The 19,178-nt window shown below is 37.8% G+C and overlaps 2 protein-coding genes and 1 long non-coding RNA gene across 7 annotated transcripts; 1 reads left to right on the top strand and 2 right to left on the bottom strand.

Annotated features, from left to right (window-relative positions):
* Positions 1-911: 911 nt before the first annotated feature.
* LOC126613787 (uncharacterized) lies at positions 912-7,109 on the bottom strand. 3 transcript variants are annotated; one of them, XR_007620190.1, is made up of 3 exons: positions 6,653-7,079; positions 4,197-5,485; positions 912-970 (listed from the first exon to the last, which is right to left on the bottom strand). It is a non-coding gene; the product is annotated as an uncharacterized LOC126613787 (long non-coding RNA). The 3 variants fall into 3 exon arrangements; XR_007620191.1 differs by having other exon boundaries at positions 4,305-5,485; positions 6,653-7,075; XR_007620189.1 differs by lacking the exon at positions 912-970 and having other exon boundaries at positions 4,193-5,485; positions 6,653-7,109.
* Positions 7,110-7,867: 758 nt separating this feature from the next.
* On the top strand, positions 7,868-10,483 carry LOC126613785 (RING-box protein 1a). Its single transcript, XM_050281385.1, has 6 exons — positions 7,868-8,048; positions 8,492-8,631; positions 8,738-8,788; positions 8,884-8,943; positions 9,965-10,036; positions 10,150-10,483. The coding sequence occupies exons 2-6, from the start codon at positions 8,499-8,501 to the stop codon at positions 10,185-10,187; spliced, it is 354 nt and encodes a 117-aa protein (XP_050137342.1). The 5' UTR covers positions 7,868-8,048; positions 8,492-8,498; the 3' UTR covers positions 10,188-10,483.
* A 1,590-nt stretch (positions 10,484-12,073) lies between these two features.
* Positions 12,074-15,536, bottom strand: LOC126613781 (peroxisome biogenesis protein 16-like). 3 transcript variants are annotated; one of them, XM_050281372.1, is made up of 8 exons: positions 15,177-15,536; positions 14,494-14,551; positions 13,912-14,128; positions 13,498-13,802; positions 13,137-13,405; positions 12,957-13,024; positions 12,566-12,627; positions 12,074-12,439 (listed from the first exon to the last, which is right to left on the bottom strand). In XM_050281372.1, exons 1-8 carry the CDS (start codon positions 15,243-15,245, stop codon positions 12,378-12,380), a joined length of 1,110 nt encoding a protein of 369 aa, XP_050137329.1. In that variant the 5' UTR covers positions 15,246-15,536; the 3' UTR covers positions 12,074-12,377. The 3 variants fall into 3 exon arrangements, with proteins under 3 accessions (XP_050137329.1, XP_050137330.1, XP_050137331.1); XM_050281373.1 differs by having other exon boundaries at positions 14,478-14,551; positions 15,177-15,250; XM_050281374.1 differs by lacking the exon at positions 14,494-14,551 and having other exon boundaries at positions 15,177-15,297.
* Positions 15,537-19,178: the final 3,642 nt, after the last annotated feature.

Genomic DNA, 19,178 nt, shown 5'->3' with positions numbered 1-19,178 from the left:
GTAGCTTTTTGTGCAGGTTCACCCTCCCCATGTGCGATCTAGATGCTTCCGTTGCGCATTTCGAAATGAGCATTGAAACTGCTTGTACGCGTGTAGGTTTCGACACACCGAATAGAACTGGCTTACATTAGATTGCAGAGTGACAATGTTTAGGGGATCAAACACATACCTCCTCATTATGCACTTTACTTCGACAACTTCATACCTGGGTGGCGGTGGCTGCTGTGACGACGAGCTAGACAAATATAGGAGAGGAAAAATAGATGCAGCACCGAATTTGGGAAGCAACATTGCCTGATCATCAATTCACTGTCAATGCTGAGCTGAAGGGCTGCAGTTTTGGGCCAACAATACATGAACGTGCATGAAGTGGATGCATCAGCAAACCTTATGTGAAATGCTCAACCCAATTTCCATTCCACCACTTTCAAAGAAGTTGACTTGCACGGTGCAGGTTGCACCAGAAGCAGTTGCCCCGTGCCTGCTTCTTGGCATTCAATTTCCATGGGAAGGAATTTTTTTAACATTCCGAGATTTTGATGTTCCAAAATATTTGACAACCAACAGTTGGCTATTCGGACTTTGATAACAACTCCTTTATCATTACACTCGACCACAGAGTAACCTTTGATTCTTCCTGCTAAAGGGTGGGAGTGAGTGAGAGTTTTAGCAAGCAATTGTATCATTGGCCGTGACACTACGAGTAGTAGTAGGAGGATAAGCACTAGTTTTGAAGGGATAGAAGAGGAGTAGGATGTAACTGTAAGCTAGACTTGGCAATTTACACCATACCCACCCGTTAAATTAGTATTTGGGTCAATGCTTAACGGGTTCCGTTAACCACCTACCCTTTAGATAACAGGTTATTTTGGCTCAACCCACGAGACCCATCAGCACCCGCTAAGTGAGGGTGTTTGAAACGAAAACATGGGTCTCTCCAAATATGTTGGTCCTAAAGCAATTTCCATGCCTGCACTCACAGAAATTACGGTGTTGAAGCAAGACATGGTGTTAGGCTGTTAGGTAATATGTGTCATTTGTATTGGAATGCAAAATTTAAAAAAAAAAAAAAAAGAATTGTTATGAGTGAAACGGGTAACTTATTAGATTAACAGATTGAGTTTGAATGACTCGTTAACTTAACAAGTTAAGTTTGAGTGACCCGTTAAATTAACAGATCGGATCAAAATAGACCCAAATCTAATAAACCTAATCCGTTTACAGGTGTAGATGTAACCTATATTGAGTTATCATATGAGATGTAGTGATGATGTGGCATTAGTTATGGTTGTTAAGATGTAATGACATGTGTCATGATCCTATAGATGTAGTTAGTTAGGAGGTTAGCTTACTTATTAAGTTACCTCATTACTATAAATAGTGTTTAGGGATTTTGCGATTTCCTTTTTCGTTCAAGGCACGAAGCCATATCTGAATTTGTCAATAGATTCTTGAGCACGAAGCTGAATCTTGTTTTTTCAACTGTTGCAATTTGATGAATATGTTTTGATTTGGGCACGATCGTTTTTTATTGAAGTCTTGATTGATAGAAATTGAAGCAAATAGGGCACGAAGCCTGTGTATAATTTTTTCTCTGAAATTGTGAATTTGAAAAATTTAGGGCACGAAGCTTGAGTATCATTGTTCCTCTAAAATTGTGAATTGGAAGAAATTAGGGCACGAAGCCTGAGGATATTTCTCTACATACTAGTGACAGTGTGCTGATTGATCTGTCTGTTAATTCATCATGGCCTCTTTTTCTTTTAAGATTGATGGTCTATTAGGCATGCTCACATTTCAATTGCAAGAAGACAACTTTGCCAAATGGTCTTTTCAGTTTTGTTTTGTGCTTGAAGGCTATGATCTGTTTGACTATTTTAATGGAACAAATGTTTGTCCTCCTAAGTATTTGATCTCTTTGGAAGATGGAGTGACTAAAGAACATACACATGCATATAAGGATTGGGTTAAAATTGATAAAGCTTTGTTGAGCTTGCTGATAGCTACTCTTGGAGATTAAGTAATAAAGTATGTAGTGGGTAGTAAAATTGTATTTGAGGCTTGGACCAATCTTCATTATCGATATGTTAGAGTGTGTCTCAGGCTCGAATTAATCATCTTAAGACCGAACTTCACACTATTAAGAAAGGGTCTGACTCTGTGGAATGATATTTGCTGCATCTTAAAGGTTTGAATGATCAATTAATTGCTGCTGGAGAAACCATTTCAGATAATGATTTGATTGTGGTAGCTTTAGCTGGTTTATCCTCTGAGTATAATATGATCAAGATAGTGAAGGAATATTTTGTGAAAACATGTTCATTTAAGCAACATCAATAAGCATGCAATTAACAATTAAAGGCGGAATCATGCTTGCATGCACTTAAAAACAAAACATTAACCATGAAATTCAAAGCCTAGTAGATTGGTGAACCATTAATCAACTCAAAACAAAGTGAGTTGAGATTTATACCTTTGTAGATTCCTCTTTGCATAAGCAAAGGCTAATCACCCAAAGAGAGGGCCTTCATTCCTTGCATCTTAAATCTATGGATTTGGATGGAAGAATAGGTTTCTCCAAGTTCCCAAAATTGATAACCTCTAAGTCTCTTCACCAAGGAGAGATTGGAGAAGAAATGAGTGACCTTGGAGTAGTGGGATTGCTAGATGCACCCTCCAAGGGGCCGGCCTCTTTAGAGAGAAATGGAGAGACATGCTCTCTCCAATTTTCTCCAAAACAAACCCTAAATGAATTTTGGCTATAAAGTCATATTTATACCTTTATTCATTTGAGTGGCAAACTTGTAAATAAGTCCAAGTTCACTACCCTTAACCATATGGCCGGCCTTAGGGTGTTGTTTGGGCTTTTGGGCTTTTGTGAATTAAGTTGTCATACAACTTAAGTCAATGGGCTTGACGTTCGAAGCCCATTGGGCCTAAACGTCCAAAATTATCCCGAGATCTTTAACGAACTTATTCGTTTAATTAATTAACATATTAATTAATCCTTGCCATAAATAAATAATTAAATCATTTAATCATTCTTACTCATCTCCATTGTTTCTTCAATCTCCACCTTACACGGTGTGCGATCCATTAGGTTCCTTTTAGCGAGGCAGTGGGCGATTAAAACCATTTTACATCGATTGTGAATTGAAACTTACTTTCAATTCTCCCTTTAGTGATTATACACGTTTAGGGCTTCCACAAACCAAGAGTGACACCTAGCAGCATATCATGGTTACCCAAGCTAATCAGAAGAGGTGGAGAACCTATTCAGTTTAGGATTATAAATGCAATACGGTCTTTCTCTAATCTAATACTCTTGACCACATTGTTTGGTTTGATAGTTTATTTATTCATGTCTACTATCCAATGTGATTCGTGTGCTTATATGATTACCTTGAATGTGATTTAGAACGACATTTCTAAATCTCATTCATACTCTGGCCAGAGGTTCTAAATCATATCATAGAGTATTCTCCCTCAAACGGTTTGAAGGTTAGAGATCCCTTGTTGCGCATTCACTTGCCTCCATGGCTAAGTGGCTTAACCCCAACGATGTCGTGGACACTCCAATGGAATGACGTTTGACATAATCAAAGATCAAGTACTTAACCACAAGACAACTGTGATGCCTCAGGTCAAAGGACTACTTTGCATTATCCCAACCATGAGTTCTCATGTGACATGAATATGAGAACTCTTCGTTGATCGTGTTCAGTGAACTCATTCTCTATTGAGCACCTACGTACTTGTCTTGATGTCACACACACCAATGACTCAAGACTAGTCACTCTCCCTGAGAGAAGACATAGCACGTACTGATCTTAACGGACTGTCAATGCCCAATTGGCAATCCTATGATCAGGAACATTTAGGATGTGTCTACGAAAGAATGGTCTCATGAATCTAACTTCATTAGATCACATTCTCCCAATCACATATTCCTTGGACTTTATCGTTTAAGCATATAACATTTATATGAGACGGCTCAAACAATAATCTTTGCCCTTTATATTAAACTAGATTAGTTTAACATGTGAAATGTCCGTAAAGTATCATCATATGATTGGCTTTAGGGCACATTTCCAACAGATAGTTATTGTGGCTAGGGAGTCATCTATATCTCTTAAGAAGTTCCAAGCACAGCTACTGAGTGCAGAGAGAACAGCTAAGGAGTCTCAGAGTATTACTCAGTTTTTTATGGTTGGAATGTATACTACTTGAGCTACTCATCATATGACAAGAGACATTAATGACATGACTTCTTAAACTCCCTCTGATTTCAATCCAAATCATACCTGGATTATGGATACTAGAGCTACTCATCATATAACAGGAGTCATTAATGATATGCAGATATTAACACCATTTGAAGGGGATTAGAAAATCACTGTTAGGAGTGGGGAGTGCCTACCTGTGAAAAATACTAGTTCCAATTCTCTCAAAACTAAGTCTAAAATGTTATATCTTGCTACTATATTGCACGTTCCTTAGCTTGTTATCAATGTATACATTATGAAAAGATAACAATTGTTATGTAATTCTAGATAAATATGGTTTTTGGGTGCAGGACAAGGCAACAAAGGCAATCCTAATGAAAGAAAGGAGTAGTGGAGGTCCGTATTACATCCCAAAGAGTCTATCTTTCAAGTAGAATAAGCAGCAGAATAAGCAGCAAGGTGTTTCTAATCCAAAAGCATTTCTTGGGCAAATGATGAAGGCTTCTTTGTGGCACCACAGATTAGGACATCCTAGTAATGTGTTACATAGTATGTTGTCTCATTCTAAAGTTTTGTATAAATCAGATATAGAGAAACATGTATGCAGTTTTTGTCTCAATGGAAAAATGTCTAGACAAGTATTTCCTTCTAACTCACATGTATCTGTGAAGCCATTTCAAAGAATTTGTAGTGATGTCTGGAGTCCCTCACCAGTTGTATCGATTGAAGGTTATAACTACTATGTCAGTTTTATTGATGAATACACCAAGTTTACCTGGTTGTTTCCTCTTGTGCACAAGTTTATTAATGATAGGTGTCATGATCCTAAAGATGTAGTTAGTTAGGAGGTTAGCTTACTTAATAAGCTACCTTATTACTATAAATAGGCAGAAAGGATAATTGTGTAATTACCTAGAGTTGTATTGCATGGAATCAGTTTTCTTTCTTCTTAAGTGTGTCTATTTCTCTCTTGCCGCCATAGCTGTTAATCTTCAAGCTTTCTTATTACTGTTATGAACCTACATACAACAATCTGGTCGAAAACCAAGAGCTTATCACTTCTAAGGCGATGAGGAGTCGGGGAAGGATGGTTTATCTGTTTGCCTCTCGAGGACTTCAACCTTTCATTTCTGTCGCCATTTTGGCTTAACTGATTGATTGATGATATACGTGACGTATCTGATGATACCTTGTGGAATGGGATATGAACATATCTCTGTTTGGGCATTCTATAAATTTCTTGGGATAACTATAATACACTGCATGATAAAAAAGAAAAAATTCAGTTTTGCACGGCAATTTAGTAATTTCCCTACTTTAACCAAAATCACTAAGTCAAGTAACACTTGACCACATTTTGCACAGCATTTAGTAATTTCTCTACTTTGACTTAAAATGCCCAAAAATCTACTTACTGAAACGCAATGCATTACTTTGGAGGAACATACAAAAACAACCAAACCAAATCAGTTGGTTCAATTTGGACTTGTTTTCTGAATTGACCTAACTAGAAAAACTAATTTAAATTCAAAAAATCGATTATAACTGATTTCATTAGATTATATGATCAAGTATTTTGTTATATGTGTATCACTATATCGATCTAAGTTTTTGTTTCAATGTTGTAGTGATATGCATACTGCAATAAACAAATTTTGGCTTAGAACCCGAATAATCTCTTCTTCCATCTCATTTGAGACACGCAGATGCTAGCCTTCTCTGTGTCTCTCTCTCTATGGGTTGCATTTTGACAGTCTGATACAGTCTAAAAAGTTTCTTCAATGACGTCATAAGGATGGTTCGGTATGGGATGCTAAACCGAAAATTATATCCTGATTCCCAAACCGAAGTTTTCAGGAATCCCAATTTCAAGACCAATCTCAAACCAAATTTTCGGGAATCCCGAAATAGTTTCAGGATTTCTGGACAAATCGGGAATCCTGAAATAATTTTGGGTTTTCAGGCAGTCAGGTACCCAAGGTACGGTGACAGAATCCATTGGAAAAGCAATGTAAGAAATATAGATTCCAATAACACCAACTTATTTGATCAAGGAGTAACAAAAAAAGTAAGAAGCAAAGCAAAAGATAAGTGTGAGAGAATGTCTGTCTATGCATGTGCTCATGTGTATTTCTGTGTGAGAAACTGTAAACAATTACAGAGAGAATCAATTCCAGGAGATCAGTACCACTTTTATAAAGTATAATCTTCAAGCTAATGAAACTTCCACCTATAATCAAAGCAACTTTCTTTTTCGAGTAAACTAGACAGAACCTTACAAGAACAAATGATGCAAGCTCCTAAACATGCATTCTCACAAAAAAGGTTTGAATTGTTGTCAAAGGTACATCATAGTCTGCATAAGAAAAGATATAAATACAGGTAGAATCGGAGGTGAGGATGAAGCCCCAATTTGAAACCCTAACCTTATATGAAACCCCACATAGAGAATCAATTGAGAGAATCGGAGGTGAGGATGAAGCCGTGAGGTGTCGTGGTGGCCAGAGCGAAGAAAGTTCGTCAAAGAAAGACTGTGAGAGGGTGGTGGCTGTTGAGCTTTGAATTCGAGAAGCGAGAGACAGAGAGATGGAAAGAATTTGAGACCGAGTGAAGGGCCAAAGATGAGAAATGAGAGAGAGTAAGGATGTGTTGCCTTGGGTTTGGATTGAGTTGAAGGTTTAGGTGGCTTCACCTTTCTGGGTTGACATTGCAGATAGATAATGAGAGAGAGAAAGAGAGGGCCAAAAGGCTCCTGTTTTTGAGTTGGGAAGTGGGAACCGAATAATTGATATTTGGAAATCGATCCCATACCAAATATTTGGTATTTTTTGGGATTTCAGGAATACCGAATAAATAAGTTTTGAAAACCAATCTCATACTGAATATTTCAGTATTTTTCAGGATGGGATTACCGAACTTCAGAATGGTTTTGATTTAAGATTTTTCGGTTTGGGTTCGAGACTTTTTCGATTTGGTTTGGGATTTTCAGAAATTTTTTCCAACCCTTTCAACACCGTAGTCCATTTCCAAACATCAAATATGCCGAATGGCTGGTTTGGTATTGCTGTGCTTTGAAAAAAAAACTGTTGTGAGAATAAGCGGCTGTGCTGTGAGAATCAGCGGCTGTGAAATAAATCAGCAGAGTGTTTGGTAAACTTTTTTGTAAAAGTGCTTTTGGAAAGAAAAAAAAAAAGTCTGATAGTAGGTATTTTCATTAAAGGAGCACTGTAGCTCTGTGTGCTTTGAAAAAAAGCCAGTTTTCCAAAGCTGCAAATAGCAGCTTCAGCTTTTTCCTTTAATTTCAGCTTATTCTCACAGCAGCTTCCAAAATAAGCCCTTTTTTTTCAGTTTACCAAACACCTAAAACTCTCATAGCTTTTTTTCATGGGTGCTTTTTGTTAAGCACCTCACTCCCAAACCATCCCGAAGTGAATTAGTCTTAAACTTTTGTAAATGACATCATTATTGTTTTTATTCGAGACTTTTGTGAAGGAAAAAAAATTTGAGAACCAAAATAAAACAACCACTAAACTTCAGGGGCATATTTATAATTTACTCATAAGATAACTCGGAGTGACAACATTGTGTTGCAACTTTTTAATTTGGTCAAAAGTTATGTAATCAAATGGGATGTCAACATAAAGTATTCTCACAAGATCCGAAAGCAACAAAACAAACCCGACCCACTCCACAAACCCGCCCCGATTTATAATCCACGCCCCTCCCTCTCCCACGTCTTTCGTTCCAGGAAAAACTCTCCGTTTCTTTCTCTACAGCAAGGGAAGCAAAGCTTCGTTGCCGCTCACGATCGCAATCCTTTCGGTACGTCAAATTTTTTTTTTTAGGATTTTTCAATTTTCCATCAATTTTTTGTTTGTTCGGATTCTTATCTATTTTAATCTGAATTAAAGTTTAACCCAGTTTTGGGATTTTATTTTTGGGTGCTGGAAGATTTCGATTTTCTTAGTTTTGGGTCGTTTCTGGTTTCTTGTAATTTCTTCGATATCTTTCTCTATCGATTTTTTAGTGTTATACATGATTTGATATTCCGGAAGTTTATAGTGTAATTTATTGTTGCCGATCTGCAAGTAAGCTTTCATGGAATTTACTTCTGTAATTTTCTTAATTTTGGGGCTAACATGGAAATATTACTGAATTTTATAAATTTAATTTTTGTTTGGGGTTTTTTCTTTTTTCTGACAATTTTGGTAGATATTTGGTGTAAGACGATGGATTTTGAGGTTTTTGTTTTTCTGACTTTGCAGGGAAGCAATGGCAACACTAGACTCAGACGTTCCAATGATTCCGGCGGGCGAGGGTTCGAGCAGTGCAGGTCCTTCGTCGACCAAAAAGCCCAAGCGATTTGAGATTAAGAAGTGGAATGCTGTAGCTCTCTGGGCTTGGGGTAACCACTCTAAACCCTAACCCTAGTTCCTCTGTTTTATTTGGAGAATTTCGATTAATTTGGTTTTAAGTAGGTCGCTGATGTTGTTTCGCCATGTTGTGTGCAGATATTGTGGTTGATAACTGTGCCATTTGCAGGAACCATATCATGGATCTCTGTGAGTTTTTTACTTTACTTTTGCATAGATTGAATTTATTGTCTTGATGGCCGTCTTTATTTATTGATTGTTATTTTCTGTTTTGTCGTGAATAGGCATTGAGTGCCAAGCAAACCAGGCAAGTGCCACAAGTGAGGAGTGCACGGTTGCTTGGGGTAAGCTTCTGCTTTCAAACCCTTGTTTACCTAAGTTAATGTATAGCTAATAGTTTATGTTGGGTACTGATTTTGTTTTCCTCAAGTTAATGTATATGCCCTTGATAGGTTCTGATTCAGCACAGTTTACATAGAGTGCATGTATGATGTGTCACCATTGATAAGTATCTTATAAGTTCACTAGTATTTAATATTTCAGTTATTAAAGCTTTGTCATTTTTATGGCTATCTGATTTGTTTCTTGTTTTTTCACCATTTTTTCTACCCCAATATATTCTGCGAAATTGGGAAGCTTGTTCTTTTTATTCTTTATAGTTCAAGCCTAATAGGGAAGGTTAAGAGCTATATGCTCATACGATCATGCAAAGATGAAGTTTGAGACTTTTCCTGATGTGCTTAATGCTTTTGTTAGGTGTTTAGATATAAAGAAACAAACACGGAAACTCCTAGTTTTATGAAAGGAAGATTCTTGTCTAATCAAAGGCAAAGAGTTTAAGATTCTTGTCTAGTCAAAGGCAAAGACTTTCTTGAAGTGGTGTTACCAAACTGTGCTTTGTAATTATCTAGCATTAGCTTGCGTGAATTTATTTTTATGTATGTGCCTTCAAAGCTGTTGTCAGTGGTTCCTTATATAAAATTGTTGACTCTAGAGATAATAGTAATATGGTGAAGACAAATTCCTTTTTCCTTGGTTCTCTTTCCTGGGCGGCTTTCCTAGGCAGGGGCATCAACTACTTGTATCTTTACCAATTAACCAATTTCTGTTTACTATCTTTTCGAACATAGCATAATTCATTCTTTTCCCGTAACACAAATCATTCCCTTTTAAGACATTTGTTTGAAGCTGGTCTATTAAGTCATATATGACCTTCCTGGTTAATGCTTGAAATGGGTGTTTGTAGTGATGGTTTTCTTGTATGGGCACCTCGGTTATCATTTCGTTATATTTATTGCATTTACCATTAAGCACGTGGTGCATGTTTCTCTAAACTTCATTCTTTTCTTTTTCTTATCTCTGTAGGGGTTTGTAACCATGCATTCCACTTCCACTGCATAAGCCGATGGCTCAAGACCCGACAAGTATGCCCATTGGGTAAGATTTTTGCCTTAGTCATCCCCTTCCTGTTCTTATATTAGATCTTTTCCCGTTATGGGACGACAGTGCCTTCTTTCCTAACTTTTGTTGTGGTTTTCTTGTTAATTCAGATAACAGCGAGTGGGAGTTTCAGAAGTACGGTCACTAAATCCTTAATGTGCCGGGTTGAATGTTGTGTGCACTTTCTCCACTGACTGTGTCAATGGGGGTCTCATCCCCTCGTGTCTATCCTTAGTCATGCCTATGTTTTTACTTTGTACTTTGGTAATTCAACAGAGCCGGTATATTTTTCGTTAAGCATTCGGCTGCTCAAGGGTCTGATCGTGGATTGGATTTGTTAAGCATTCAGCTAAACTTTTCAACTATATCGCATTTGTAGGCAGGGTTTTCTTTTGGATTAGTGTGTTTTATCGTTTTCTCAGTGTGATTTCGTTCTTGGTTTAATGTTTTATGTTTTTCCCAGTCAATGCTTAAAGAGCATCTCTGATCCAAGGGTCAAGAATCAAGATGCATGCCATTGTTTGACTATCTTAGAAACTTTGATAGACTTGCTGTAGGACCTGGAGTTCCAAACCAATAGGACCTTAACACGAATCCGGATCCTTTCCGGATCCTCTTTGATAGACTTGCTTCTCCCTCACTACCGCCCCCTTCCTGTCTTCCAAAGGCCACATGCCCACCATTATCTTCCTAGACAACAACGACAACCAGAAAACAAGATCAAGCGAAAGATGAAGAAGAACTCATTTTAGTTATTTTTTTTAACACAATGCTAAAAACCAAACTCCTCACATTCAAATCAACATGAAATACCCAGTAAACTAAACTTCGAAGAAATTACATCACCACAACCAGCACTTCCCATAGACCTCAAACCCTCCGTGAATTTCAATTTGTTGAAAGATGATTGAGGCAGAGATAGAGAGAACGGTTGGGTTGGGGTTTGGTTGGTTAGTTTTTTTTTTGTTTTTTTAATTTTATATCAATTGACTTGATTTCCTATAAGTTCTTATAAAATATTTATTTATAATAAAGGGCATTCTAGTAATCATACAAATTTTCATTCTGATTCAAATGAATTAGTAAACAACTTATATTCAAACAAGACCATTTATACTCCGATTCCAGAAAACTAGTAAACAGTTTTAATGGAAATCTGGATTTCATTTCTTCTCAATTCAATTCCTCCTTAATTCAATTCATCCTCAATTCAATTCCCCCTCAATCCAATTTCATCTATTTTGATTACAGATTAGTAAACGGGCCCTTAGATAATATAATTTATGATTGCACGATGTACAATGAACGGACATGATACATGATTTTTTGAGATTCTCACAAAGATGATCCGGAAATGATCTTTATTCCCTCAACACCTGCCCATTTCACTTTAAAAATTAAAAAATGTTAGATTTTGTACAATAAGCATAATTTTTTTGACAACTGAATTCCAAATTTATCCCTACCATAATGTTCACCCCTACCCTTCCACGCCAAGCACCCAGCACACCATCAACCACCCACCTCAATTGCCGCCATGCGACCCCGCCGGCGAACCCCAATCTCTTCTCTCCCTCTTTTCTTTCTCTGCTTCCCTGTCTTGCTCGCTCTTATTTCAACATGGAACCCGAAGGATGGTCAACGTCACTTCAAATCTGTTGTTGCCGACCTCTTGTTTAAGAGGTTGTGAGGTCGCCGGATTCCCCTTGTGTCCTCCGGTGTAAGAGAGGAGCAAGAAAAAGAGGAAAAACAATGAGAGCGAAAGAGAGAGGCGAGGGAGACTTGAGGGGAAAATTTCCTACCCACAAGCTGGCTTATAGTGTTTGGGTTGTAATCGATGGAGCAAGTAATCGACGGCATTTGAAGGCACACAAGTGTAACTGTACAGAATATTGAGCATCACTTTGTTTTCTTTAGAGGGGTTGTGATGCGAACAAGGCTAGATGCACAAAGCAATGAACCATGCGTTGAAAATACAGAGGCTAGCTACCAAGGATAAGAGCAGTGAAAGTCTACATGTTTGAGACGCGAAGGTAAAAACGACGAGCAATCTCTGAGAAAACTCTCAATCGAGCCATATTACATGCGTACATCTTGATTTGAGACCTCTTAACTCAGGTATATTGTACATATATGTGTTCCTTTTGTAAGTTTCATCAACAGGTTTCCACAAATTCTATAAAAAATTTGAGTTGCTAAAAACAACCATGAACCTTTCCTAACAAACTCGATACAGCCACAGGACACAATCGTCGGTATTTGAGAAACACGTCAAAATACATCTTTGCCTGCAAGAGATGCCAAACTCTAAAAAGCATAACTCACTGTGGTTTCCATCTTATGATCCCGACATGTAAGTATACCTTGTCTGAGCTCCTATTAGAAGCTCAACAAGTTTGCCTGCACAAACCAAAGATTTTGTTGTTCAAAGATTCGGTCATGAATAAATAAAAAACTCAGCTTGTAAAAGTAGCGGGACAACATAAAATGTGAGGAAAAACACAAGGGAAGGGAATGTAAACCAACCTGTAAGAAACCCAACAATAGGTACTGGTTCCAAAACTTTCTCGGTGCTTTCGAGTTTTTGCCTGAAATATATGACAACCAAAATAACAGAAGACATTAGTTATTCTTCCTTAGAAAAGCCTGCAAACTATCATTAAATTTAACTCAGAGTAGTAGCATAGCATTGCAACCCCGTCAAAACTCTTCATGGACACTGCAATCTCTCACGAACAAAAGTATAAGAAATTAGGGATATTGCTACTTTGGTAATGTTAGTAGGCAGGCTGTATCAAGTGTTTTTTCCTGGAAAAAAATATTGAGAGGGTGAAAAACCAGGTGGTGGGGTTCGTAGTTGAAGGGTGGCAACAGCGTCAGTCGAAACTTAGAACTACATTCTGAAATTCGGCATTACCTGGTATACTTGCTAAAAAATGGATCTCTCATAAGGTAAAGTGCCCACAACAACTTTCGTCTTTTAAGCTGAATCCATGCCATAAAATAAAGAGTCATTCAGCACCAAATTTCAAAAATAAAAAAGCTAGATACGACAGGTTATCAGAATAGAGAAGGTAAGAATTTTGGAAACACTAACCTCATTCTTTTCAGAGACAGAAAGATGAAACTGCCGCTCTTTTGTACCACCCCTGGATGATGTAATTCGTGAAAGAATGCCCATCCCAGTAACGTCAACAGCCAGAGAAAGGAACCAAGGAATCCATGAGCGAATTCCATACTTTCGAATAAATAAAACGTAGATGAGTGGTCTAGTTATAAACAGAGCCTCCCCAAAGATATAAAACGCCCCTTGAAGACCTTTTTCGGACAATAAGGTGGACAGGGTCAACTTCTCAACCACTGGAGCTGTAAGAAACAACATATATATATAAATAAAAACTCATATAACTTATGCTTACATACCCTAACCGATAAATAAATTTTATTTGAATAGTTACTTGGAGGCTCCATAATTGCTTGCTGGTGTTGAACCCTGCGTAACCACACTGGTTCTGAAACCATCCTAGCATTTTCTCCAAACCTAGTCAATGCAGATAGCGCTCTTCCTTCTAAATTCCACGGGTCCTGTCCATGATTATTTCTTAAGTAACCAGGCCCAAGCTGCCCTCCAGGCTTCATAAAACTACCCATGTTACGTTGAGGAGTTGAACCTTCAACATGCATTTCTTCATTTGGTGTCTCTCCTCCATGCAGAAGCATCTTATATCCATTGTTCTGGAACAAAGCTAACCTAACTAGCACCCTGATGAATAATGAAATCCACAATGAGGCAATAAGGCAATAAATAGAATCCGACATATAATAAATTCTTGAAAAACGTCTGACTTATGAATATAATAAATAGTCCTTACTTTGTAGCTTCCATAATAGCAATGAAATTCCATTTTTTCTCATCACCGAAATACTGTTGAGACACTACTTCAACCAACGTTTCCAAATCCTTTAGTGCAGATATACACAATGCATATGGGAAAGAATAACCCTCAGTAGAGCCAACATGCATTGAAGTAGGAGATGTGTTGATTATATGTTCATTGATAGCACTTATTATTCCCAACAGAGTAGTTACTGCAGAAAACATATTAAGAAAAGATTACCAATTCCTGCATTGCATGATATGTATATTCACAGAAATATGCAGCGGGAAAGAGACTTACAAATCGGTTTAAGATATAAGGTTATTCAATTGAAAATTGGACAAATTGTACATGCTATTCCAATTTTAAGGTTTGAAACCTTTTAAATGTACATTTCGAATCCTTTGTTTTAATTTTTGATAACTTTCGTTTTTTTCTTATCGACCAAAATTACTTTTCTAAAGTGTAGGATTACTCCAGAGAGAACCACATAATCACTAACAGAAGCAAAAGGATTCCTGCCAACTTCTAAGCTATAACAAGAAGTAGCCAAATGTTACCAAAATTTCAAAAAACCTGCTTCTGGTCCTATCTCTGATTCAGAAAACCGTTCAGGTACAAGCCACGTGAATCCCTGTACAAAGTTTTCACCATCCAGTTAAGATAACAAAAATAGACGATAAAACACAATTGAAGGCCAATCATTCCATGCATTTTCGCCAATTATGAGTTACGATTGCTAATAAAGAAGAAGAAAACCAAAAAGGGACTGACAGAAAATTAGCCAAACAACATAAATGCAACTTTGAGAGTATTTCTTAATCCGAAATCCGAAAAGTACAACCATAAGTACTGTTTCCAAAGTATATATGTCAATTGCATCAGCAAAACATATATACACACACAGTGCATATATATATATATATATATATATATATAATAGAGTAATAGAGGGCAATTGTTAACAGCCATATGTCTTTATCAAAAGGGAAGAAATAAACCTTCAACAGCTATATCAGCTAACACTAGCACTAATTCAAAGTTAAGGCTATCAGCTAACACTAGCACTAATTCAAAGTTAAGGCACTAAAATTGCCATTTTTTTTATCAGAAGTCACAATTTCTAAGTTCATGGGAAACCCATTTACCCAAATAGCATAAAAAAATCGAGTAAACCTAAAAAAACCACAAAATATCAGATAAATTGATAATCATCAACAAATGAAGTAACAAAATTTAGAGAAATTGAGAGAGCTCACATTTGCCAGAGACTCCAAGGAGTGCACGTAGTCCTTGTTCTCCCTAACCCATTTCTTATAAGCCTCCATAGATTCAAAGACTCTGCCTTTTCCCAGCAACACCCCGAAACTTCCCTCAGAAAACCCTCCTATCAGTTTCTGCGCAATTTGAGGAAGACCCAGAATTCCAGAGAGGCAAAGAGAGAAGCAAAGAGAGAGGCCCTTTAGGGTAATTTGGCTATGGACTTCCTCTGGGTGCTGAATGGCTGATGGTGCGGAAGGGCGAGTGTGACGGTTCGGTGAGGGGTTTCTCTACGATTCTATACTGGAAAATGGTATGTAACGCGGACCGTTGATTTGGTCAGATTTGTGATGCTGATGGGGTTCAAAGTAGTGGATAGTAGAGATCTGGTGTCTTTTGCCGCTTCAATGGATCAGATGTTGAGATTTTAGGGAGTGAGAGAGATTTTATAAGGTGGCATAGCAGATGATCAAATAAATTGGATATGGGTTTTGCTCATCCCAAAGTGTTTTTGTGAGGGATAGGACCATATGATCTAGGGCAATCAGACGGATGCAAAAAAGCGGACCGGATCCCTTCCTGAGCATCGGGACTAGAGCCTGCTGAGCAACTCATCCGGGCTTTTGAAATTTGATCCGATGGTTGTAATTATTATAACTTTTCGAGGGGCTCCCTATTTGTAGTCGTTGGATCAAATTTCAAGGGCACGGATGGATTGCTCAGCAAACTCCAATCCCCATGCTCAAGAAGGGATTCGGTTCCACAAAAAATGGCAGTGATGCCTTTTTGGGTAAATTACATAAAACTACCTCAATTATTAGGTCAGTCACAGTTGCATATCACATCTTTAAAAATTTCAATGTCATACATTCCGTCAGTTTGTCTGTCAATTTTTTCGTTAAATAGTGACATGGTTTGAGACGGGGCCTACTTTATTAAAATATTAAAAAATTAATTAAATATTAAAAACTAAATAAAAAAATTTTACATGGGGGACCCACCCCTTATCCCCCTCACCCTTTTTCCCTACTCCCGTCTTCCCCCAACCCAAAACAAAACCACCCAAACCCAAATCCCACCCGCGCCAACATCTCCCCCTACCCTCCCCGACCACCCATCAATGGCGGAGCCGCTTCTCGTTTTCATCATCCTCCTCTCAATCCTCTCTTTCTCATATGTCCTCCTCAACCCAAAATTCAACTCGATTGTTTTTAAAATTTCAAAATTGTTTTTCGATTATTCGTTGAACTTAAACATGGTGGAGAGTTGGCTAGGGCGAGGACGGAAATTGGCTCTTCGCCTCTAGCTGTGGGATGAGGGGTGGATCAGAGTGGACAAGGCGCGCCTCACCAGATCGCCTTCAACATCGCCAATTCTCAGGAGAGAGTTTGTCATCATGGATCTACATTGTATGGTGGTGGTGGTGGCCACCGATGCTGCTCAGCAAGACGGAGATGGATCGATTGGGGGAGGTGGAACGGTCGAAGGAAAATTGTACGAACTAGAAAGAAGGGGTCGCGGTCATGACGTTAAGGCAGGGGGTGTTAGAAGTATGCCCACAAAGCCATTCATTTGATGTAATAGCTTTTGGAATACTTAATGCGTTAAACTATTATATGTTTAATGAAGGGCAAATCTTATTGTTAATCACTATTTAATGTATTATGCGTTTTGTTTGTACCATACTTAACTAATCCTGAAACTACTAAGCATCGGTCAACGTTATACCGTCAAGGACCCAGAAGAGTTTCCCTCTAACCAAGAGGCCAATCACAGCGCGACACGTGTCGACATCAGAAGCCAATCATAGCACGACACGTGTCAACATCAGAAGCCAATCACAACACGACACGTGTCAATGTCAGAATGAAACTAGAAACTCTCTTCTATAAATAGAGATCATTCTCTCACAATATGTCCTAATGTCATTTGTACTAAATCATTCACTAGTACTCACAAAAGGAGAGCTTGAACCTATGTACTTGTGTAAACCCTTCACAATTAATGAGAACTCCTTTACTCCGTGGATGTAGCCAATCTGGGTGAACCACGTACATCTTGTGTTTGCTTCCTTGTCTTTATCCATTTACATACTTATCCACACTAGTGACCGGAGCAATCTAGCGAAGGTCACAAACTTGACACTTTCTGTTGTACCATAGTCCTCACTGATTTTGTGCATCAACACGTTTAAGCAATAAGGGAATCCAAGGAATGTATTTAATCTAAGAGAGAAGTGATCTAAGTAAGTTAGATTAATGAGACCTTTCTCTTATGTTCATTCCTAAAACGTTCCTAGTCATAGGATTGTCAATTGGGCATTGACAATCCATTAAGGTTAGTATGTGTTATGTTAACTCAAGCGTAAGTATGACTAGTCTCAAGTCATTCAGTGTTGGACACTAAGACAAACACATAGGTGTTCAAAATATAATTAAGTACACTGAACAACGATCAAACGGGAATTTGAACATACATGTCATGTAAGAACTCTTAAGTTGCAATATGCAAAGTAGTCCTTTGACCTGAGGCATCATAGATGTCTAATGGTTAGATCCTTGATCTTTGATCATGTTAAAGGCATTCCATTGAGAGTGTCCACGACATTGTTAGGGTCAAGCTATCTAATCATGTAGGCATATGAATGCACAACAAGGGATCTCTAACCTTCCATGGTGGAGGGAGAATACTTTGAGATATGATTCGGGAGTATTTGGCCAAAGCATACGAATATGACTTAGGAAGTTTGTTCCAAATCATATTCAATTGAATCATATAGAGAAGTATCACATTGGATAATAGACATGAAACAAACTATCACTCAAACAATGTGATTAAGAGTATTGTATTAGAGAAAGATCGTATTGCATTGTAATTGTAACTGGATAGGTTCTCCAACCATTTCTACTTAGCTTGGGTAGCCATGACATATTGCTAGGTATCACTCATGGTTTGTGGAAGCCCTGAGGATTAGCAAACACTAATCTTCATCAAAGGGAGAACTGAAATGTAGTTTCAATTCACAATCGATCGTTAAAAGTAACAATCGCCCACTGCCTCGCTAATTGGAACCTAATGGATCGTACACCGAGTAAGGATGAAAGTGAAGAAATATATATGAGATGGATAAGCAATTAAATAGTTTAATTGAGAATGGTCAAGATTAATTAATTAGTTAATTAATCTTATGAAAGGTTCGTATTGGGCTTTTAAGTTAGTTTTGGGTTTCGGGGCCCAAAAGGGTTTTTGGTCCACAAGGTCCATTGAGTTTAGGTTGTGTGACAACTAAAACTAAATGGAAATTGACCCAAAAACAAAGTCAAAACCGGCCTAGGGTAAGTGGATGCAAACTTGGCTTAATTGCAAGTTTGCCACTCACATATGAGGTGGTATAAAGGCAACTTTATAGCCATTATCTCACTAAGGGTTTTCTTGAGGAAAAGAAGAGAAACTTTTTCTCTCTTTTTCTCCATAGAGGCCGGCCACTTAGGAGAGGGATAGCTAGTAATCTTTCTTCCTCTAAGTCATCCATTTCATCTTCACATTTCATTCTTGGTGTGGAGACTTAGAGACACCAAACCTTTGGTGTTCTTGGAGATCCTTCCCTCACATCCTCAAGGAGCAAAGGAGTATCAAAAGGAAGAAAATCACAAGGAAGATCTAAGGAGCTAGGAGGTGACTTGAAGGCCTTGTGTAAACAAGGATGAGCTTCAAGGGTAATGAATCTCAAAATCCTTTCTTCTCTTTAATGTTGTTAAAGAGTATTGTGGTTCACCATTCACTAGGTTTTGAAAGTCATGGGTTTTAGAATTGTTTTTTAATGCATGCCTACTTTAAAGTGTTATTAATTTACATATGTGTTCAAATGTTCTCACATGTTCTTAGCTAGGACAAAAATTTTCCTTCAAGTGGTATCAGAGCCTAGGTCTAGTGTATAGTGAATCCTTTTGGGTTTTGTGTTTTTCATGGTTTGTGATTTAAATGTTGTAAATGTCACAAGC

Source organism: Malus sylvestris, chromosome 2 (genome assembly GCF_916048215.2).
Source record: "Malus sylvestris chromosome 2, drMalSylv7.2, whole genome shotgun sequence".
NCBI lineage: Eukaryota > Viridiplantae > Streptophyta > Magnoliopsida > Rosales > Rosaceae > Malus > Malus sylvestris.
This window is presented reverse-complemented; position numbering and strand designations above follow the sequence as displayed.

Coding starts and splice junctions, on each gene's coding strand:
- LOC126613781 (XM_050281372.1), bottom strand. CDS start 15,245: ATGGAGGCTTATAAGAAATGGGTTAGGGAGAACAAGGACTACGTGCAC. Junction 13,025..13,136: donor CTGTCTCTGAAAAGAATGAG/GTTAGTGTTTCC, acceptor GCATGGATTCAG/CTTAAAAGACGAAAGTTGTT. Junction 12,440..12,565: donor TATTGTTGGGTTTCTTACAG/GTTGGTTTACAT, acceptor TGGTTTGTGCAG/GCAAACTTGTTGAGCTTCTA.
- LOC126613785 (XM_050281385.1), top strand. CDS start 8,499: ATGGCAACACTAGACTCAGACGTTCCAATGATTCCGGCGGGCGAGGGT. Junction 8,632..8,737: donor TGTAGCTCTCTGGGCTTGGG/GTAACCACTCTA, acceptor TGTTGTGTGCAG/ATATTGTGGTTGATAACTGT. Junction 10,037..10,149: donor CCGACAAGTATGCCCATTGG/GTAAGATTTTTG, acceptor TTGTTAATTCAG/ATAACAGCGAGTGGGAGTTT.